The 21,788-nt window shown below is 49.0% G+C and overlaps 1 protein-coding gene across 4 annotated transcripts in view; it reads left to right on the forward strand.

Annotated features, from left to right (window-relative positions):
• The window catches only part of Igsf5 (immunoglobulin superfamily member 5), a 28,107-nt gene extending 13,804 nt beyond the window's left edge, over positions 1-14,303 (forward strand). For all 4 annotated transcript variants that reach the window (XM_070030723.1, XM_070030726.1, XM_070030724.1 and 1 more), the window contains 5 exons: positions 2,433-2,573; positions 5,110-5,134; positions 8,352-8,452; positions 10,624-10,697; positions 13,527-14,303. In XM_070030723.1, coding sequence (XP_069886824.1) covers positions 2,433-2,573; positions 5,110-5,134; positions 8,352-8,452; positions 10,624-10,697; positions 13,527-13,622 — 437 coding nt within the window. In that variant the 3' untranslated portion in view covers positions 13,623-14,303. The remainder of the gene's footprint in view (positions 1-2,432; positions 2,574-5,109; positions 5,135-8,351; positions 8,453-10,623; positions 10,698-13,526) is intronic.
• The last annotated feature ends 7,485 nt before the right edge of the window (positions 14,304-21,788 follow it).

The following is a 21,788-nucleotide window of genomic DNA, read 5'->3' on the forward strand; positions in this document are numbered from 1 at the left end:
TAGAGGGTGTAAGGAAAATACTTTGGCCTTTCTATAATCCCACAATTCTTCTCTGGATGCCTTGATATGGGGACAATTTGATTTTCTGAGCTACAGCTGACTACGTTGCTCATAGATTTTTCTATGGAAAGTCAGAAGGGAACAGCCTCATAATCAGTCCATCCATCCCTCCATCCCTTCTCCATCTCTCCTTTCCTTCTCCCCATCCATCTATCTATCCATCCATTTACCCATCCACACACCAATCCATCTATCCACCATCCATCCATCTTTCCCTTCCTCCAACCTCCCTCCCTATCTTCCTCTCTCTCTCTCCATCCACCCAATCCATCCACCCATCCATCTACCTACTCATCTACTCAATCTACCCATCCATCTACCCACCCACCCACCCACCCAACCATCCATCCATCCATCCATCCACCCATCCATCCACCCACCCAACCATGTGTCCATCTGTCCCTCCCTCCCTCCCCCTTTCCCTCCCTCCCTCCCCCTTACCCTCCCTCCCTCCTTCCCCCACCCAACCGTCTGTCCATCTGTTCACTCATCTGTCCATCTGTTCTCTTATCTGTCCATCTGTTCATTCATCTGTCCATCCATCCATGCCTTTCTTCAAACACCCACCCACCTACCTTCTCATTCCTTCCTTCCCTCCCTCCTTCCCTCCATCCATCTACCAATGAGTGATATTCTCCAGATGCTTGGGACATAAGGGAAAAAATGAGCCATAGTCCTTAGACTTGAAGGAGCTAAGTCCAACTTAGACAGTAGAAAATATAAGAAGAAATGGAAGCAACAGCCATGGATTGCCTATTCATTCACGATAACAATGTACGTGAGGCATTAAGAAAAGAAACTTGTCAAAATGATTTAGTGTTTATTAATTTCTTGGTGAGAAGTTCAAAGAAATCCTTTCAGGTAAGCAGAGTAGCTCTCATAAAAGGGACAAAGACAAATGATCTTTAAAATGTTATGTAATTTTCCCAAGCACGGAGTTCCTTGGGTTTCAGCACGTGTTTTCAGATGAGCCGGTGGGTTATTCCCACCGGTAGCTGGGCCTCGGCTTCCAGGCAGGGGTGGGGTGGGTGGGGGTGGGGGTGGCTGAGACACTGGCCTTGACCATGTAATATGGACACAAGGTTAACAAACCACAGCTTTCAAAACTCTAGATTCTGGCTCCAAAATACTGATGGCCAGGGGTTCCAGGGCGGCCCCATGTCTCTTCTAAGGAAGCCGGTTAACATTTTGTAAGGACCCACACAGAATGCACTTTCATTGAGATGCCACCTAAACACTCAGGGTGGAAAGACAGACTACGGTTAAGCAGTGGTTCACAATTAAGCACAACTTAAGTGCGGTTTGGCCTCCGTGTGGTGAAATGCCAGGGAAGGGCTCTCTTGGGAATACTGTGTCCTGCCCACAAGCCCGTGATTCGGGAAGCGCCCTATGTCTGTGGCGGCTGAGCACTTGAGGTCAGCAGCTCAGGCACTGAATATTCAATTGCACATAATTTAAATTTAAAAATTGAGTTAGAGAGCCGGGCGCTGGTGGCTCACACCTGTCATCCTAGCTGCTCAGGAGGCTAAGATCTGAGGATTGAGGTACAAAGCCAGCCCGGGCAGGAAGGTCCCAGATGTGGTGCTGTGGCTCAAGTGGTAGAGCGCTCACCTTGAGCTGAAGAGCTGAGGGACAGTGCCCAGGCCCAGAGTTCAAGACCCGAGTTAGATAACCACATAAAATGATATTACCCAGATCTAAGATTTGGTTATAACAACCACCACCCCAGGTGGGTTTTCTTCTCTTTTTCCTTCCCTCCGTATCTCTCTTTAACTTCCTGCTTGCTCGACCTGCCCTCCCCTTTTATCTTCTCCTCTCCCGACTATGGTCTCAAGAAGCAGGGAAGGCAGATGGTAAAGAGGGTAGCTCAGGAGAGTCCAGAGAAAGCCACCCACGGGTGGTAGAGCGTTGCAGGGGTTTGGGAGGCTTCGGTGAAAGTTGTGCACCCCAGGTCCTCTGGAAGTGACCCTCTCTCAGTGCGCCCTGATTTCCTTTGTGCTGTGGAACTGCAAATGGTGGAGAAGACAGAGGCGATGTTATTCCCCATTCTTGTCCGTAAGACAATCCCTACGCCAAGCCCAGGCTGTTGGCTTCTTGGCCCAGCCTGATCTGCCTCCCGGGAAAGTGAGAGGCATTAACCAAATAAAGTGTGGGCTGGTTGACTGGCTCAGCAGCTCTCTCTTGGCTGTGACAAATACGGTCATTCCAGATACTGAGTAATTACACACCAACAGGAAGCTGGGCTGGGACCCCTCAGGAGAGGAGTTCCAATATCACTGGTAACCATAATGTGGTCTCGAATGAGGCAACAGAATGCGAGATCTGGAATGGTGCAGACATCACTAATGCATTTTCTCTCTTCGACCTCATAGACGCTGTTGATAAGCCAGGAGCCGCACTGCCCACCTGGGCCATAGCTCTGCTGGCAGTCTCTCTGTCGCTGCTTTTGATCCTGATCATTGTTCTGATTATAATATTCTGCTGCTGCTGCGTGTCTGGAAAAGACAAAAAAGGTAATTTTTTCCCCATAGAAATTTAAATGTAGTTTTGAACTTTTGGAACAGGTAGTTGAAATGAATGAGCTCACCAGTTCTTTCAAAAGACAGGTGAAGCCTTTGAGAGATGAAGCCTTTCCTCCTATGCCTTTGATCCTAGCCAGGTCTGGTGGTGTGCGCCTTTAATCTCAGGTCTTGGGAGGCTGAGGCAGGAGGATTGCAAGTTTGAGGACTATAGAATAATGGTGTATGGGGGGGAGAGAGGCCTGTGGTTAATAACAACAGTAGTATTAAGTTCCTTAGCATGAATGCGCATTTCTCTTCTTTGAAAGAGAGCGCTGAGCTACGTGGAATTGTGGGTGCCATGGCCTGGTCATGAGGGAGTTAGGCAGCTGTAATTATTGAGCCTCAGACGCTCTGTCATGGGATGGCCTAGAACTTTCTAAGATCTGAAAGTGTGTCCGTCCTCATCGTCCTTTCTTTCACTTTCTCCTCGTTGGATAGCTTCCTCAGCCCAGTTGTATTTCCTGAGATGCGATGATGGGGAGCCTGTGGGTGGCCTTGTGGTTGTCACTGTTGTGGCCCTCGCTGCCATCCGAGGGCACCCGTGGCGCATACCGGGCATCGCACCGCGGTACACGGACACCGCTTACTGGACAGTGCATGTGAACGGCGTGGGCCAGTCTGAGCTGGGCTGTGGGTGGGCCCTGGCTCCTCCATAGGCTGTGTTTGTGCGTGGGAGATTCATTCTGTGGTCCAAGTTTATTCCTTGAGAAGCAGAAGTGGCTCATGCCTGTCATCCTAGCTACTCAGGAGGCTGAGATCTGAGGATGGCGGTTCACAGCCAGCCACGGCAGGAAAGTCCGTGAGACTCTTGGCCTCAATTAACCACCAGAAAACTGGAAGTAGTGCTGTGGCTCAAGTGGTAGAGCGCTAGTCATGAGCAGAAGAAGCTCAAGCCAAGCGGTAAACTCGTATTGACATAGATGAGGTGGGAGTTTGCTTCTGTCCCGCGGTGATCTCACTCGATGGCCGGCTCTGGGGAAGCACCGTGGATTTTCTCCAGGTTGTGGAGACAGCCTCAGTTTTCATCCAGAGGTGATGGCACACTGTCGCTGGGGTCTGTGACCTCGTCTCCTGTGGAATAGCGGGGTTCCTGGCCCCTTGGACTTTCTGCTCCCCTGGGGCCTTGTCTGCCCCTGCGGGTCACAAAGCCTTGATGAAAGTCCCCGTGGCCCCACACATGCCATGCGGAGGGTGCCTGTCCATTCCCTCAGCATTTCTCACCCTGTGACAAGCCGTCATCTTAGACTGACTGTGAGGATCAAGCATCTTCACGCTCCTGTGATCCCTCCTGGGTTTGCCCCTTTGTGTGGCTTTGTGGTGTTGGCTGGAGGGACAGCCGGCCCCTCCCTCTTCTCCGTAGCCAGTCCGGGGCTGTGGCCAGGGTCTGCCCTGACTCACTTACAGTGCTCCCGTTCCACCGCCAGCCGTGGCTCAGTGGAAATGACACGATATCTTAGCAAAATGCAAGAACTCGAGTGCTGCTGGATTTTCTAGGGAGAGTACACCCATGCTTCAAGTTAGTAAACATCTTTTGTCCAAAACGTAGTTCCCGGTGTCCTGCTCATACCTGGAGAACCTCAGTGTGCCTCTGGCTAATGGAGGAACGGTTGGGAAGGACAGAGGTTCCCACCTAGCCGGGCTTGGGGGCCTTCGTGTGTAGAGCGGGGGACCTGAGGCCAGCCCCCCGGCCCTGCTTTTGTGGGGTGTCAGTAGCTTTCCTGTATCCCTGTGGGTGCCTGATGGAGGGGTACCTAACTCCCCTGAAATTAAACCAAAATCGGCTCCAAGGTGGAGATGTGAGCAGGAAGACATTATTCGAACTGGAATCGAGTGAGGACACTATCCTGAGATAAAGAAAATGGGTGTCTTGTTGGTCTTTGGGAGTTCTGGGTAAGGAACGCAGCTCTTGAGACAGATGCTGGGGTTTTACATCTTCACATTCAAGATTCTTTCTGGCCCAGAAAGCCATTGATTAGAAATAGTAATCACAGCTTTTTCTGTGTGTGTGCTATGCCATATGAATTGCTACTATTTAGTGAAAATGTATCTTAGAATTAAAGAAATAGGGTAATACTAACCTAATGGTGGCCATCCTGTTAAAATATGATGGCATTCATTAACTAAAGTGTTTGTACAGTTCTGGTGTGAGGCACATAGTAAATAATAAATAGCAGCTGTCATTAGTAAAACAGTCCATCTTGGTGATGAGCTGTTGATTATCTTGCTAATCAAATCCAGTATTCATTCACTAGGTGTACACTGGGTACCTATACCATTTCAATTACTCAGATTATTCCCCTTTGCTAGATAACAGTGAATCCTATTTTACTTATGCTTAGGAGCCAGTTGACACTCTGGTATGGGGTCATGTAACATGTGTTTGTTCAAACTGCTAATATAAGGCCCATTAAAAATCAATGATGTATTCTTTTTTGAATGAATAACCTTATTTTTCTAATTGCCTTTTCTTCTTCTTTCCTCCATCTAGAATCTAGTTATCAAAATGAAATAAGGTAAGTTTGCAACCACATTTGTCTTTTTGGTCAAACATAACCAACCAACACACACCCACACCTAACTGTGGCGTTTTAAGGATTATGCTTCTTAAAACTGAGTACTGAAAATAGACGAGACTAAAAAAAAAAAAAACCCAACAAAAACCCTATGCCAACCACAAACTCACAGGCAACACTGATTATATATTCAGCACAAGTGGGTGGAGCTGCCTACCTCTGACTTGCTCTGGCTCACGGGGAGGCGGAGTCTCCTAGTGCCTGCCATGTGCAACTCTCTCCACAGGAGGGTGCTGTGCACCACAGCTCTTGTCCCCACCCCTGGGTCCCGCCTGTGGCCACCAGCAGGGGGCCTGCTGGGATTTCTGGGGCAGTGGGGAGCAGGCCAGGCTGGATGCATGGCTCAGGCAGGCACACTGGGCAATGTTCACTGACTGGTCCATCCACCTGGGGGGGAGGGTGGGGGCTGAGCCCTGGGTTCCCGCTGCCCAGCCGTAGCTGAAAGCACTCTTAAGGTGATGGAGCTCAGGACAGGCAGCAGGACATGACAGACAGCGTGACCCTCGGCAGACGCTTGGAGGGAGGCTTCTCAGGAGGCGCTGGTTCAGCCGGGCGTCCTCACAGCCACGCGAGGTATTTATTAGATAATCCAACATGCTCTCGACAGTAGAGTAGGTGGATGTGGGCAATCACCGAGGGTCAGGGGGGCTACGTATGCAGCTCCCCCTGCCCGACAAATAACGGGGCTCTCAGAGTGGGGGTTGGTCCGAGAATCCCACCCTGCAGGTCTGAAAACTCGTGCCTCTGACTGGGCGGGGGAAGAGGCAGGAAAGAGGCCCCAGCTGCTCAGTCCTCCTGTGTTTCTCCTGGTGACCAGCTATGACTCGGCCCAGCACTGCCCACTGCCCCAGCGCCTTCTGTTTCTGCTCTTGGAGGATCGTTGGGGATTTCAGAACATAGTGAAGCAATCAAGGGCCGTGGGATATGGGGTGGGGAACCAACAGCCATAAGAGAACCTCGAGGTGGCGATGATAGCAGCTAACGCAGGTGTCACACACATGTGCACACGCATGTGCACGCATACACGCAGAGATAGGGAGGCTAAGCAATTCTCCTGGACCTGGGGAAAGGGTGGACCATGGGCTCTGTCTGTGTGTGCTCTCCCTGTCCCGTTGGTCCTGGCCCAGATGAGGCAGGCAGCTCATTGCTGACCACATCTACCTGCTTGTTCCTACCAGTGTGTCCACATCGTTCAGTCCAGGTTCTCGCAGACATCTTTCGTATTAAAATGACCCTACCTAGTTACAAAAATAGAATTGGTGCACATTTATTGTCTAAAAATTAAATGCAATAGATACTAGAAATAATGCCAGTGGCTCACGCCTGTAATCCTAGCTACTCAGGAGGCTGAGATCCGAGGATCACAGTTCAGAGTCAGCCTGAGCAGGAAAGTCCCTGAAACTCTTATCTCCTGTTAACCAGCAAGAAGCTGGGCTGGAAACGTGGCTCATAGGGTAGAATGCTAGCCTACAGTAAAGAAATAGCAAGTTCACCCCAGTTCTACTATCTAGAGGTGACCATTGCCAGCAGAGTATGAGTGTGTTTGCACGTGCGTATTCACATGCGCACTGCTGTGCAGACGTGGGTATTTAGTAAAATATGGACCACAGTAAGCATGGCTTGCTTTTTTCACTAGACACTATTCTGCAGAGTATATCTGCTAATAAATGCTTGTCTCTAACATTTTTCCTTTGTTTGTCTGATAGAGCTTTTGGAGGAAGTGTAGCACAGAGAGAGCACGCATCTTAGCGGTACCTCAGCTCAGGTAGTGGGGTCTTGACCACTGAAATCCATCCTCAGCACCCCACAGATCCCTCACAGACCCATGGCACGTGAGCTCCTCCCCACAGGTGATAGCCCCCCTCCCCACACCCAGAGATGTGACTCACAGGTTATTGGAGATAGAATATATCCCGTGTGCTCATTTAAGTCTTCCTCCTGAGCCACAAACAGATCTAGGCGTTTTATGCTCATGTGATTCCACATCCTGGGCAAATTTGTTTTCTCCTTTTGCCTTAAATGGGCTTGGGGTAATAATAGAAGCAGTGGTAGTAGTAGTAATAATAATAATATAATACTTTTTGCCACACTGGGATTTGAACTCAGAGTCTTATGTCTGCTAGGCAGCTGCTCTACCATTTGACCCCCATCTCCAGCCCTTTTGGCTTTAGTTTGTTTATGCTCTTTGCTCAGGGCTAGTCTCAGACTGCAGTCCCTTCTACCTAAGCCTCCTGTATAGCTGAGACTACAGACATGCACTAGCATGCGCAGTCAACAGACCCTGTTTCCAAGTTGGGGTCATTATGAACGGAGTGTCACAGTGAGCGTTCTCATGCAGGCTGCTCCTGTGTGGTGTCTGGGATTCCCCTCTGGTATGCCTGGGCTGTCCCTTCAGCCAGGCCCGAGGTTCTTACTAGACTGCATGAAAACTCATCCCAGGAGATACGTTGTCTTTTCTTTTGCCAACGACCAGCTGCATCACTTGTGCTATTCCCTTACGCGTAACTCACACAAGGAAGTGTTTCCACACATCTATGATTATTCCCTTGGAAGAAATCGGTGGGTGTTGAGGATAGCGCTTTGAGTTCTCTAGATCCCCATTCCCACACTTCCCTTCCCCACGACTTCCGACCTGCATTTGTTTCGGAGATTGGCGCACTTTTTCTATAGCAAGGCAGCATTGTAAATTCTTTTGTTTTTGCCAACCATCTGGTCCCTGTGAGGTCTCAACTCTGAAATCAGCTGTGGATAATATGAAGACAGGTGATGTTTCAATTAAACTTTATTTATAAAGATCAGGTGGCAAGCCAGATGGGACTCAGGGATTGGAGTTTCCCAATCCCTGCTTTATTTGGCCAATGGCTTCTGGAGTGTTCATGCACCTGTCTGCACCTGTCACAGGGGGACGCCCCTGTGGGTGTGTGTGCACAGGGTGTGCACTGCTGTGGAAGGCAGGAGGATGTCCCCGTGGGGGACAGGCAGGCCGTGTGCACCTGTCACAGGGGGATGCCCCCGTGGTGGGTATGCACAGGCAGGCCGTGTGCACCGCTGTGAAGGCAGTGGCTCAGCTCAGTGTACAAGTTCAGTGTATAAGAAAACATGCAAACCAGATCTCCAGCCCCAGGTAGTGTTTGATGATACAATGATTTAATTTTAGAAAATCTGCAACTGCGAAGACAACCAGAGATGCTGTTGACAGCAAGCTAAAGAGGGGAAATGAGAACTATGGATATAGCTCGGATGAGCCCAAGGCTGCACGTGAGTAGGGAGGGTAGGGATGGTGGTGGACCTGCAGGGAAATGTGTCATGAGTCTCCCGGGTGACCAGAGACCAGCTTCTCCTGGCCCGTGGCTCAGCCATTGGTGGAGATTAAAGGTTGGATAATTCTCAAGGGAAAGATTCTAGAATTAGGAACATTCTAGAGTAAACTTAGCAGTGGAGGGAAAAACTTGCCTGTTTATCTATAGCTTAAAGTGTATCTGAAAGCTTAAGGAAATTCTTCATTCTCTGTTCATGTGTGTGCACACGTGCGCACACCAGTACTGGGGTTTGAACTCAGGGCCTGAGCGCTGTCCTTGAACTTTTTCTGCTGAAGGCTAGTGCTCTATCACTTGAGCCACAGTTCCATTCGAACTTTTTGTGATAAATTGGACATAAGACTCCACTGGGCATTTCCTGCCCAGGCTGGCTTTGAACCACAATCCTCAGATCTCAGTCTCCTGAGTAGCTAGGATTACAAGCATGAGCCACCAGCACCTATTCATGATTTTCTTTGAATAACCTCTGCTTTACAATGTGTGGGGTGGTCTTTTAACCTGTCGGCAGAAACCTCCTTTGGACTTGAAGCAGATCAGGTAAAACTGCAATGTGGCAAGGAGGAAATGTCTGCTCCAACTCAGTGGATCAGGACGTTGGGGAATGTCGGCATGCTAAGCTTACTTTTGGAAAGTCTTTCTGTAGGATCCCATTCTCACATGGTCATGAGGGGGTGGGGACTCAGAAGGTCACATTGGAGCAGCCAGGCCGGTTGATGAGGGGGGTTAGGCTGAGTATGAGGGGGGTTAGGCTGAGTTGGCCAGGGATAAACAGTCTGAAAGGAAGTCCACCTGCACAAAACGCCTGGCAAGACAATGCCATGGAGAGATTGTCAGCCGACACACCCTTGCTGGTGTGTGTTGAGTGTTGTGTGTGTGTGTGCATGCATGCTCAAAACTTCTTCCTTTCTTGCTAGGTTTTGGTGGCTCACGCCTGTCATCCTAGCTACTCAGGAGGCTGAGATCTGAGGATCATGGCTCAAAGCCAGCCTGGGCAGGGATGAGATTCTTGTCTCCCAAAAAGCTGGAAGTAAAGCTGTAGCTCAGCTGGTAGAATGCTAGCCTTGAGCACAAAAGTTTCAGGGACAGTGTCCAGGTCTTGAGTTCGAGCCCCAGGAGCAGGACCACAGAACTAAATTAAACCTCTCTTCTTTTCTTTCTTTTTCTGGCAGTGCTGGAGTTTGAACTCAAGGCCTTCATGCTGTCCAGGCAGCACCCCCCCAAAATGATTTTTGTCGAGATTGGGACTCTTTTTGGGAGGCTGTCCTTTGCTTTTTACGCCAGCTTCGCCTATGCATTCCAGAAGATGTTCTTTAGATAAAAAAAAAAGTTCCGCAAAGCATTTCTTTGATAATGCAAACACAATGTTTGGCAAAATTTATTGTGACTATTTATTTGCCTGGGCAGTGAAGCAAGTACTTGACCCAGAGTGGCTAAACCCCAACCTCTTCCCCTTGTGCCTCTCTGCTCTGTGTTTATTTTTTCCCCAATTAGCTGTTCAAGCCATGGGTTCATTCTGTCTCTGGGAGAGACTAATGTATCAAGAAAGGAACTGGTTTTGAGCCAGTTTTCCCTATTTTTATTCTGCGTGCAACAAAGTAGTAAAATTATGTATTTTCACAGGAATAAAAAAAGTCTATTTATAATTCTGCACGTCATGTGACCGAATTCCCGGGACGAGCAACTCACGGGAGGAAAGGGTTCTTGTGTATCACAGTCTCAGAGCTCTGGTCTGGGATCTGATGGCCCCTTCCTTGAGTTCCAATGAAGCTGCTCATGGAGGGAGGGGCCTGGTGGAGCAGAGCTGCTCACAACAGGGTGGACAGGGAGGAGGGAGAGGGAGAGGGGAGGGAGGAGGGAGAGGGAGAGGGAGAGACACCCAAGGTTCCCTCCACATCCTCCCCCCAGCTCCAGTCCTTTAAAGCTCCAGCCCCTCCTTATCCTACCAAGCCTCTGATACCTGGCCTTTGGGGGAACATTCCAGATCCACCCTGTAGCCATGGCGAGGATTGTGTTATTGGAGGAGAACTCATGCGAGCAGACATCTTTGTGCAGTTGTCAGAGCATGCGGCTCGTGTCTTCATCATTCGTACTCAGGACATTCTCTCCTTACAGAGCTTGCTTCACTCCCTCCGAAGTCTGCCGATCCCAGCGCCGTCCCGGAGCCGGGGGGCAGCCGCTCTCCTCAGGTGAGGCAGACCACCCTCCCGCCTCCTCTTCTCTTTACGAGTCTCCCTTCCTCAGCTCTGGGTCGAGTGGGCAGCCTGGCCAGGACATGGGGTGGTCTTGTCCACCGCATCGCTGTGGCTCCAAACACCGTGGTGGATGTGAAGTAGCCGTCTGTGCACCCTGTGGGAGCATGAGCCTCGATGGGGGACATGCTCGTCACAGTCGGCCGGATCACAAGCAACGCAGGCCGGTGCTCCTTCGTTCCCCTCAGGCCCAGGTCTCCTAGGGACTTCGGACAGCTCTGCCCTCCTGTCTGCCCGGACCTCCTGAGGCCCAGCCATCCCCCGCTCTCAGATGCTGTGGCTCTCGGAGGGCTGCTCAGTGCTGAGTGCGAGGAGCGCATGTGAGATCTGTGCTTGTGAGACTGGAAGATGGAGGGGTTGGCATCTCCCCGGGGGGAGTGAGGAGTCTCTGGGGATTCAGGAATGGAGTCAGGGCTGGAGGAGGCTGGAGTGCCCCTTCACTGAGATGGATGGTGCTGAGGGCTGAGCAGTTCACTGAGATGGATGGTGCTGAGGGCTGAGCGGATTTTTTTTTTTGGGGGGGAGGACAGACATTCCACTTGGAGCTTGTTTTGAAGTCACTGCTGGGTGGCCTGTGGGTCATGTGGCCTCACCGGTCCTCTAGAGAGCTTCATGATTGGGTCATGGATGAAGGTCATCGAGTCCGCAGCAGGTTGCTCCGTCCCTGTGGTCTGGGAGCTGTGGCTTTCTTCAGGGATCCTCTGTCTAAGCACATTGCAAGATGGAAGAGCAGGTGTGGCTCACTGTGCGGACTCCAGGGGACGGAGGCCTGACCCCCAGCTCTGCTCTTCTGGCTCAGAAGGATTGAGGTGGGGAGGAATCTGAGCATCTCTGCTTTTTTTTTTTTTTTTTTTTTTGAACAAATTGGTAGGCTTGTGACCGTGGCTGAGTGTAAGGGTCCTCTGACCTCCTCCCGGACAGGTGGGAATGGAGAGGGGCTAGGAGGGAAGCAGAGTTCTTGTTGAGGTGTAGAACCACGTGACTCTTCTTTTTAAACCAGAACCTCGAGTCCAGGGGCTTCTCACATTGGTGTGTTTGGACCCCGAGCCTCACATGCCTGTTGAGCTTGCCATACATCACGGGAAACTCTGAGGTGTAACATTGGTGCCAAGGGCAAGGCAAGGCATGAAAACACTCCAGCATTTGTGGGCAGTGGCGTCCCCAAACTTCCTGTGCTTTAGAGGGCCTACACAGCGCTGCCTCGGGAAGGTGTTCCACTGAGCGATCCAGGCTGCAGATAGTGTGTCAACTTGTAGCGAGATTGATTTTCAAAATCTATATATACCAAACCCTGGCATCTTCTCGCTGCCTGTTTCTATGATGATGGAGTCTGTGGGTGGGGCCTGTAACACCAGCGTTTCCAAGACGAGGATTCTGCCGGGAGAGCGCAGTCAGCTCAGTGGCTTCTCACTGGGATAACACGAATGTATCAGACGTCACACGTTTACTCAAACTTGCATCCAGTTAATGAGAAAGGCAAGTTCTTTTCTGTGTCGCCACAAATCTGTATATTTGCAACTTTGTGTGTGTCTGTGCGTGCACGTGTGCACATGCGTGTGCATGCGTGTGCTAGCATTCTACCACTTGAGTCACACCTCCACCTCCAGCTTTTTAAATTTTGGTATTTCATTGGAAATACAAGTCACACAGATTTTCCTGCTGGGGCTGGCTTCGAACTGTGATCCTCAACTCTCAGGCTCCTGAGTAGCTAGGATTACAGGCATGAGTTACCAGTGCCCCAAAGTGTTTGCAAATGTTTTGCACCTGGACGAAGATGGAAAACACTGGTCACCATTTTCTCTCCTCTTTCTAGAAGAAGAGATAGGGACTCTCGGCCAGTGAATCTTGCTGGTTGTGTTGGGTGGTTGTGTCTGCCCTTCTGTCAGGCTGAGAGGGTTAGCCTGTCACCCATTCTAACCTCATTGGGGCCTTTCCCACGAACCCCTCTCATTTGTTTAGATCAGCAGAAAGAAGCACGCAATAAATTTAGTAAAACGCCGGGACACCTGTGCAACCCACAGTGGGAAATGAGACAAACCACACTTGTCTCCGGCACCTTCAGCACATAAAGGCGCCATTTTGAGAGGCCCTGGGATTCCTCCCGTTCTTGGGAGTCAATCGATTTGGGCCACATTCTGTCCTCAACCTGCGTGAACGTTCCTTGCAGCCTGAATAATTCATCCCGCGCAGCTGCATTATTTATGACGTTAAATGCAGCGACTGTGCCTGGAATCGGAGCCAGCCTGGTTGAGGCTGGTGGAGGAAACGGGTTGTACGCAGTTTAATGGGGAGGGGGTCTCCTAGCAGACAGGCCTCCATCCTGCCGGGGGATTTCCTGGTTTTCTGGAAAAGTCAGCGTGGAGGCACGCTAACCCAGGAGGTAGGCAGGGGCTCCGGGTTCGCTCAGTGCTTCCGTTCACAGGCCCCGTCCACCTTGCACAAGAATCACGTGCGGCTTAAAGAAGTCCAGAAATGTTTGATGTGTTCATAAAGAAGGCAAGCACTCCCATAGGGAAACCGAAGAGCAAAACAGGGAATCTTTGTGTCTGCCTAGTGTGTTCTTGTATTGGATTGCTCTTTGAGCCCTGAGTTTGGAGAGTGCCCGGAGTGTGCGTGATTGGAAATACTGAAGTAGCTGTGTTTTTAACATTTTTGTTCCTTCTCTGCCTTCATTTTATCTTAGGAGATGACGGAGCTTGCTTCCTCCAGTGAGAATCGTGCTGTGAGCTCAGCCAATTAAATCCATCCTTTATCTTTTGTTGCCAGGATCTCAGTAAGCCTCGGCCCGGCCGGGCGGGTCGTCCACAGGTTTCCTTTGACATCGCCAGTCCTCGGAAGGTCAGGAATGTCACTTTAGTATAAGAATGACTTCCTGTGCGGTCCGCTTGTGCTTGGGTGAAGATTTACGCCGCCCTGACATCTTTGTTCTTGTCCATCCTGAGACAAGACTTCAGCTCTGTCAACATTCCCTGAAGAAGTCGGTTGGAGCGATGGGAGCTAATGCTATTCAGTGACAGGAGGAATCGGTTCCCCAAGTTCCAAGTAGAATGTGGCTTTTAAGACTGTCATGGTTTTAGTGAGCCCCTTAAAGTTACCGAGTAAAAACCTGCACATTTATCCTGGTGATATTTTTCATCACCTAACACTCCTGCTTTGCTAATCCAGTAAGTGGTAGCTATGTCTGTATTCTACCATGACTTAAAAAAATGTTTTCATTGCTCTCAATCTTATTAAGGATGGTATTTATATCTGCATATTATTAGTGAAGCAAGAAGAAAAAAATTAGGATCAATCAGAACTCTCAGATTGACTGGCAAATCAGAGCTCCTTAGGTTGACAGTAAGATGAAATGTAATGCTGCTACATGCATTCCTGTGTCACGATTGGATATTGAGGAGAAAACAACACTTTGGTGGCTCCCTTGTCAGGCTTATTTTTATCTCAAATGACTTAGCTGTGGGGACAAAGCTCACACACTACAAACAGAAGAACTGGAAATGGGTAATGCATTCTTTAATAAATGCAAAAGGAAACAACCCAAAATGTGTATTGCTTTTCTTGACCTCGCTACTTGGTGGTAGTTTCTTACTACTTTGGTGGTCATTTAACTAGTGTTTTGAAACAAAGCATTTTCTAAGATGGGACCAGAAGAGATGTGTGTAAAAATGTCTTGTCTTCATGTTCATCTTTTTCCTGGTCTGTCTGTTCTATGTGAAGTCAACAAAATAAAAATTTCTGCCTTTGAAAAAAGTATAATCTTATTGTTATTATCGAGGTGTTTTACATAAAGGTTATTTTATAAGTCAGGAGCTGAGTTCGAGCCTTTTTTGGACCAGGTCACTCCTTCCTTCGCTTTCCCACTCCTGTCCCTCCTCGCAGGCTGCATAGTTCATTCCCCACATAGTGTGTGGTGAATAGCAAGAGTGCATTTGTTCAGCTTTCCTCCCTCCTTTTCTGTGTGTCTCCCTTCCCCCACCTTTAAAAAACCCCAAAGCAAAGACAAACACCACCACCACCACCACCAATAACAGCAACAGCAACAACAATAACAAAACTCAGGCTTCCAACTCTTGACATTTGTTATCATATAACAGTGGGATTACTCCTATCTTTCTTCAGGGTCATTTGCATAGAATATCTTTTCCCATCCCATCATTCAGAATTGGTGTTTATCGTTGACCATGAAATGTGTTTCTTGGAGACAACAAATGGTTGGATCTTGTTTTGTGATCTGATCTGCTGTTGCATGTCTCTTGGTTAGGGGATTGAGCCTGTTGGTTTAATGTTACTGTGGAGAAATATGTCATGTTTCCTGCTATTTTGTTGTTTTCCTCTATGTATGTTTACTAGTCTTCTTGTGATTTTTATTCAATGCTGTGTTTCCTTGACTTTGATTCTTTTCTTCAGATTGTATGCTTCCCTTTAGTATATCCTGTGTAGTGCTAGTTTAGTGCTCAGGAATTCCTTTATTTTTTCTTCATTGTGAAAGGTTTTAGTTTCTCCATCAATTGTGAATGATAGCTTTGCTTGGTACAATCATTTAGGTTGTCAGTTGTCATCCGAGCTTGAATTATACCACTCCAGTCTCTCCTTGCATTCAGAGTTTGTGTGGAGAAATAGGCTGTTATTTGAATCTATTTTCCCATTGTAATAATGTTCCCTCTTTGACTATGCTTCCTTTAAAACTAATTTCTGGTTTTTTTAAAGTCAGAGTTTTCACGAAGAAGGGTTTCTAGTTCTACATGCCTCTGTCAGCTGGGTGAGATTCTCTTCTTGAGGGTGGGGAAGTTTTCTGTTTTGAATTCTTCCACCTATCCCAGTTATGGGTAGATCTGATCTTTTGGCCAAATCTGCCAATTCTTGAATGGCCCTCTGGGATGTTCAGAGTGTTTTTCCCCACGCCTTTGACTATTTGTTCTAACTTTTCTGCTTTATTGTCAACTCCTGATAACTCTGTTTTTGAGCTCATTTGTTTTATTGCCTGTGCTCTCACCTATACTTTGTAGGAGAGAGATAAAGGCTTTCATACTCTTCATTCATAGCTCTTCATTGATGTCAATTCTCATGTCTTCATTGAAGTTTTCCTTGTGTCTCTCCTTGTTAATTCATTTCCATTTCCTTCATCAAGGTGTGTAAAGTTTTTGTCTTCCTGTTGGTATTGTCTTGGATGTCCTGCGTTTGCTTCATCATTTCTTCTCTGTATTCTTTTAGTTGTTTGTGGACCCGCCCTTTTATTTTGTCAGCCATTTCTCTTGCCATTTCTTTAATGATTGTTTTGTTCATCCTTGCTTCTTCATTCCCCTAGTCTTCTCCTGAGGTGTTGTTGGTTTTTGAGAGCGGCACATTGTCTTGATTACTTATGGATTTTGTGATCTTTCACTGTGATGGATGCATGAGGGTTCAGGGTTTGTAGAGGCCTTTAAGATTTGGTATCAGGTCCAGTCGTAATGGGCTGTGGCTTACTGGGTTTCTTGCAAGGGCCATGAAGGAGGTATGGGCAGGCTTTGGGGGCCAGCTGGGCAGTGACTCCCAGGAGGCCGGTGGGTGGAGCAGTACCAGCAGTTTATTGGGGTTCATTCCATTGGGCACCCTTCCTGGAAGTATCGCAGGAGTGGGCGGGGAGGTGCAGGCAAGCTGCTGGGCTTCACTTAAACACTGTCTGGGGCAGCTGCCAGCAGAGAGGAGAGCAGGGGTTCGGGGCCGATGTTGGAAGGCCTGCCTAATCCTGTAGCAACCTTGGAGTGTGGCTTTGTCCCTGGTGTAGCTGCGGTAGTGTATGGAGGTGGGTGGGGGTTGGTCTAGCATTGGAGGGCCCATTGTCTGCTCCCTGGAGTTTGAAGTCCTGCTGAGTTTTGTAGCAACCTCACAAAGTTGTTTTCGTCTCTGAAAATGGCATTCCTAGTGTGCACTGCTGTGGCTGAGTTTTCCAATTCCAAGACTCAGCTTCTGGTTCAAAGGTATGTGGTTGACTGTCTGCTGGTGAGGCTGAGTCTCTGGTAGGGAGTGAGGGAAGAAAGGAGAAGGGAAGAAGACAACAAAAAGTTCTCCAATGGGAGCGTATGGCTGCAGCACAGTTGTGCTGGATGCCTGCTTCAGTTCCTGTGTTTTCTCCTCTCTTGTAGGCATGGAAGTTAGAATCTTCTGGGTGGGTGCCAAGCTCTGATTGTTTCTAGTTTGTTTGGCATGCTCTCTGGAGGTGGAGTTCTGTGTGAGAGGCCCCATCCCTCTGTTGGATCAGAGGGAGCTCCGGTTAATCCCTGTCACTATTCCTCTATCTTGGTTCCCCTAATTTCTAACTTTTTTTTGAAATAATCTTTCTCACTTAGACATATTCAGTGGATTTCACTATCCATCCTGTCCCTTTATATTTAACCTGGAGGCAGGACTGTTATTCTTGAGCTCTGAACTGTTTCCTATGCTGGCTGGTAATTAACTCTCAGCCCCAAGCCAACCACACTATTGTTAAAGTGAGTTTAACTTTTTAAATGTGGTAGGATTTTAGTGAAGTTGTTCAGTAAAAGATGCAAATACATTTGATGAATGCACAGTCCTGCTTCTTACCCGACAAGTGGTGGACAAGTCTTAACTATCATGATTTGTAAAGAGATTAGGACCTGAAGTTGCCCACAGCCCCCAGTTTAGGCCTCCTCTTAAAAGCCAACAATTTCCTGAAAGGTTATTTCTTGGCACTCTGTGGGCCCATGGAAGGTTCCTAATTGGATTGGCTGGTATCCATACAGAATCCATTCTGAATGGCTGGTATCCATATAGAACCTATCAGTGCCTAGTCAAGTATCTGTTCTGATTGGGTGGTGTTCTTGCCTTTCCCTTTCAGATATTTTGAGCATTTCTTCCTGTACTATCTCTGGTTAGAGAGAATTGGCTGGCTGTTTTCTTGAAAGTAGAACTAAAATGCAAGATTGCAAAAATTGAGGAATATTGCTCTGTCACTCTCCTAAGAATCTTTTCTCTGGAAAAATTGCCAATGCAGATGCTTAAAAATGACACTTTTGCTTACTATGCTAATTTCTTTAGTCTTTGCCGGTGTAGTTCTGTCTCCTACCACTGCCCTCCAGTTGGTATAAGGAGAAGAGAAACACAGACAGAAAGGCTCACGAGGGCTTTTCCTCAGTGAATGAGTGAATTCCTATTCTTTACTGGATAGTTTGCCCTGTCTCTGTATGTCCTTCCTGCCTTCTGGGACTTCTATAGTGCCTTGTGTACTGTAGGCGTTCTGTTGGGAAAGGCAATGTACTGAATATAATGAATATTTGCCACCCAACTGCAGAAAGAATTGTCTAACTGTGGTTATGAGTATTGACTACAATTGAATTTCTTAACTTTTGGACTCAGGAGGACAGGGTCAAAAGAATTTTGCCAGAGTTTATCCAGTTTTTTGTTTTTTATTTTTACTGGTCTGACTGTAGAAGTGTCTCAGTATCACTGCTATGGCTGGAATGTGGTTCGTCCCCCAAAATTATGCAGGCATTGAATCCCCAAAGTTATGTGTTAATGATACTAACAGAGTGCAACCCTAGTTCTACTATAGTGCTTAGAGGTAAGGACTTCGATGAGATTAGGTGAGGCTGTTAGCCTGCGTTCACATGGCTGAATCTTGGCAGGGAAAGACAACACATAGACACAGAAACACATGATGTGATGTGGCCAGGGAGATCCTTGTAAGCCTTCTCCACAATGGCTGCACTTCCAACCTTTCCTTCGGTGAGCTCACTGTGTGCACGTTTCAAGTGTTCCCAGCCTCACAGGGCTGGTGGCTTCTGTTGTAGACAGTACAGATTATAGGTTTCTATGGTTGCAGAAAGTTCTTGAGAGAGCTATTTGGGAATGACCTTGACATGTCAGGGACTGGCTCTTTTACAAGTGCGTGATTGGTGTTTTCTTCTGTGCTATGTCCACTGCGGACCAGTTTCTATTTAGAAACCCTGCAAATCCCAAGGCCGCTCTCAGCTGCCGGTGGTGGTGTGCTGATGTGGTAAAATCACCTCTTGCTTTGCAATGCAGTGAGCAGAGCTGGCTCAGGGGGGCTGGGGCAGGATGGATCGATCACAGCACGCCGTCGCCATCACGGTTGTCTCTCAGAAGGATGGGTGAGGTCTCTGCTAATGAATGGCTGATGAGGGTGCAGATGAGTTTAAACACATCGCTTTCAAAGCCTGGTGTGGTAACCTCCTGGCTCTTTGCTCCCAAGGCGTGGATTTTGGTTAGATTCCATACCTGCCCCACAAAAGTAAGGATTTTGTTTTTGTTTCTTTTTTACAGTAGGACCCCAGGTGGTAAGGACCAGGAGGATAGTTGGGAAGCTTGGACAGTTCTTGGTGATCCTGTCCTTGGAGAGCTGCTAGTGACATAGAGGTCTGGAGGCTCCTTCCTAGGAGTCAGAGGAGATCAGGGGGACGGTGCTGTGGTGCCAACCCAAGATTCCATGTCAGTATCTGAACCCAGACAGCCAAATGCTTACAATAGTTCCTACTCCATCCTGAGTGAAGATGCAGGACCCTTTGCTCACCAACATGAGACAGTGGAGAGCTGCTCCCAGACAGGGGAAAGGAGAAAGCAAGATAGTAAGGGAGAGTCCTAGGGGGTGGAAAGTGAGCGGGTCCTGATAGATGGGGCAGGAGCTGCCGGTCCTGGGAGCCTTTCCCTCTCTCCTCCCAAGATGTTCTGCACCAGAACTGACCAGAACCAGGAGCTCCAGAGCCCTGGGCTGTGGGCTGTGGGCTCAGGACTTGGAGCCCAGACCGATGGTGTCTGGTTCTACCTGAACAGAACCAGGGGATGGACAGAATGGTGGACCCCAGGGCTCACTTCCACAGAGGTGTCCACACCCATGTTCACACATGAGCACACACACTCTGACCTCACCTGGCACAGCCCGGCGGCCAGGACCAAGCCCGCTGCTTGGGGGCTGTAGCCCCCTGCCCCCTGCGGCACTCGAGGGAGGGGGCTGTGCTTTTGCAGATGATAAATATTAATTCTCACATAGCTCAGGCTGCAGCTCAGGCTGCCGGCAGCGAGGGCCTTGGGAAGCTCCCTCTGCGTTCTTGGAACAGGTGCTCAGACCTCTGAGCAGAGCTTGTGGTGGCAGGCAGACTGGGTCCCTGCCCAGGGCAAGTCACTTTCCTCTTGTTGGGAGCTACGTGGCATTTCCAACTCCTCAGCAGGGTTCTGATTGTGCAAGTATTATGCGAAGATCTGTGAGAATTCAGCCCAACCCACAGCTTCCACTGAGAGCGTTATGCTCTCAGCCTAACACTGGGTCGATGCGGGAGAAAACGGATGAGGTTGCAGCACAGGCTGCGGGCAGATGGAGCTCACGATGGATCCATTCTCTGTGGAAACCTTAAGAACGTGTGGCGTGTCATAGGCTTTCTTATTTTGCCAGCGATTGGCTTTGATTTCATGGAAAATAAGTCTGAGTGAGTAGAAATAATAGCAGATTCTTGTCTAAATTTAAAAAAAACAACTAATTTTAAGAACAGCACAGTTGATGCGGCTTTGTCCTCCTTGGCAATTGGAGACAGGGTGAGGTGTGAGGTAGCAAGTCTCTCTGGTGCCCTCCACCCCCCCCCCTTTACGGTGTGTGTGTGTGTGTGTGTGCGTGCGTGTGTGTGTGTGTGCGTGCGTGTGTGTGTGTGTGTGTGTGTGTGTGTGTGTGTGTGTGCGCGTGTGCGTGTATGTGTGTGTGTGTGCTTGCATGGTGTGTCTTCTCCAGTGTGCATATGGCATAGTCTATGTCTGAATTTGTTCCTCAAGCTATGATATGTATTACTGGTGTATGTGTGTGCATGTGTCTGAATATTTGCAGGTATATGACGTTTGTGTATGTAGGTGCCTGTTCATAATCTGTGCCTATGTGAACTTATATGCGCTTGTGTGAATTTGGGTGTCTGTGTTTGAATGTGTGTTGTCTATATATAGTGTGTATCTCAGTGTGTCTGTATATATGGTTCATGCGTGTATGCTGGTGTATACTTTGTATGTGCATGTCTGAAGAACATGGGATGCTTTGTATCTACCACAGAGGCAGGCAAATCCCGCCTGCTGCTTATGTCATCTGGCTCACAAACTACGAATGGATTCTACAGTGTGCAGTGGCTGGAAAAAGAAACTGAAAGAAGAATAACATTTCTTGACATGAAAATCACGGAGTTCAAGGCTGGCGGTCCTCAGGTCAGGTTCTCCCGAGTCATGAATGGCCGCCCCTCCTCTGTGTCCAGCTCTTGCTTTGTGAACCACATTCAAGTTCCTGCAGTGCAGACATTTCTGTGGGGCTCTGGGTCCCCATCTTGCACTGTCTGGTCCAGTACTTAGGGAGCCTCTGCCCTTAGAATTGCCCAACGCCGTCTGGGGGAGGTTGGCTCCAGTTGGGTGAAGCCTGCCAGGTGGTTTTCTCTGCTGTCCATTAGCTGTCTGGTCTATGGCTCTGGGTGGGAGTTTGTCCCAGTGAAATGAGGCCAAGGCAGAAGGCGGGCCCTGTGATGGGCTACACGGGGACTGTGCGGCTGACCTGCTGACTTACCTGGCTGCTACCGTCCGTGGCCCACAGCCCCGGAGGGCCTCCGGCTGGCCTGACGCCTTCTGCCTCAGCGCTCTGGCGTCTGCAGCCGCTCTGGGCGCAGCTTTCTGGGGAGACGTACCAGCTTCGGCTGTGTCATAGCAATCTGAGGCTCCTTCTGCGCCTTCCGCTTCGTGCCCAGCTTTCTTACTGGCCAAGGTGCCAACAGGCCAGGGATGCACGGGAGCAGCTTGCCCTGGGCGCCTCTCATTTCCCACCGTAGCCCTGGTGAGCAACTTTCCCCGGAGTCTCTTTTGATGGTTGCTTCCGTGGCGTGTCCTCCACCAGGAGATACCTAAGTGCTGTCAGACTGTCTGCTTCCATACGAGGCCTAGGGGATGCTCTCTGTACCCTCCCTGTGCCCGCCTCCTTCAGAGGCCCCAGGCTGTTCCCGTGAACCGCCTGCTGTCCTTTGGCTCTGCTTAGGAATCACAAGTGGGCAAGGGTTAGCT

The sequence above is a fragment of the Dipodomys merriami genome, unplaced genomic scaffold, assembly GCF_024711535.1.
Source record: "Dipodomys merriami isolate MVZ:Mamm:240054 unplaced genomic scaffold, mDipMer1.0.p SCAF_2, whole genome shotgun sequence".
In the NCBI taxonomy this organism is placed as follows: Eukaryota; Metazoa; Chordata; class Mammalia; order Rodentia; family Heteromyidae; genus Dipodomys; species Dipodomys merriami.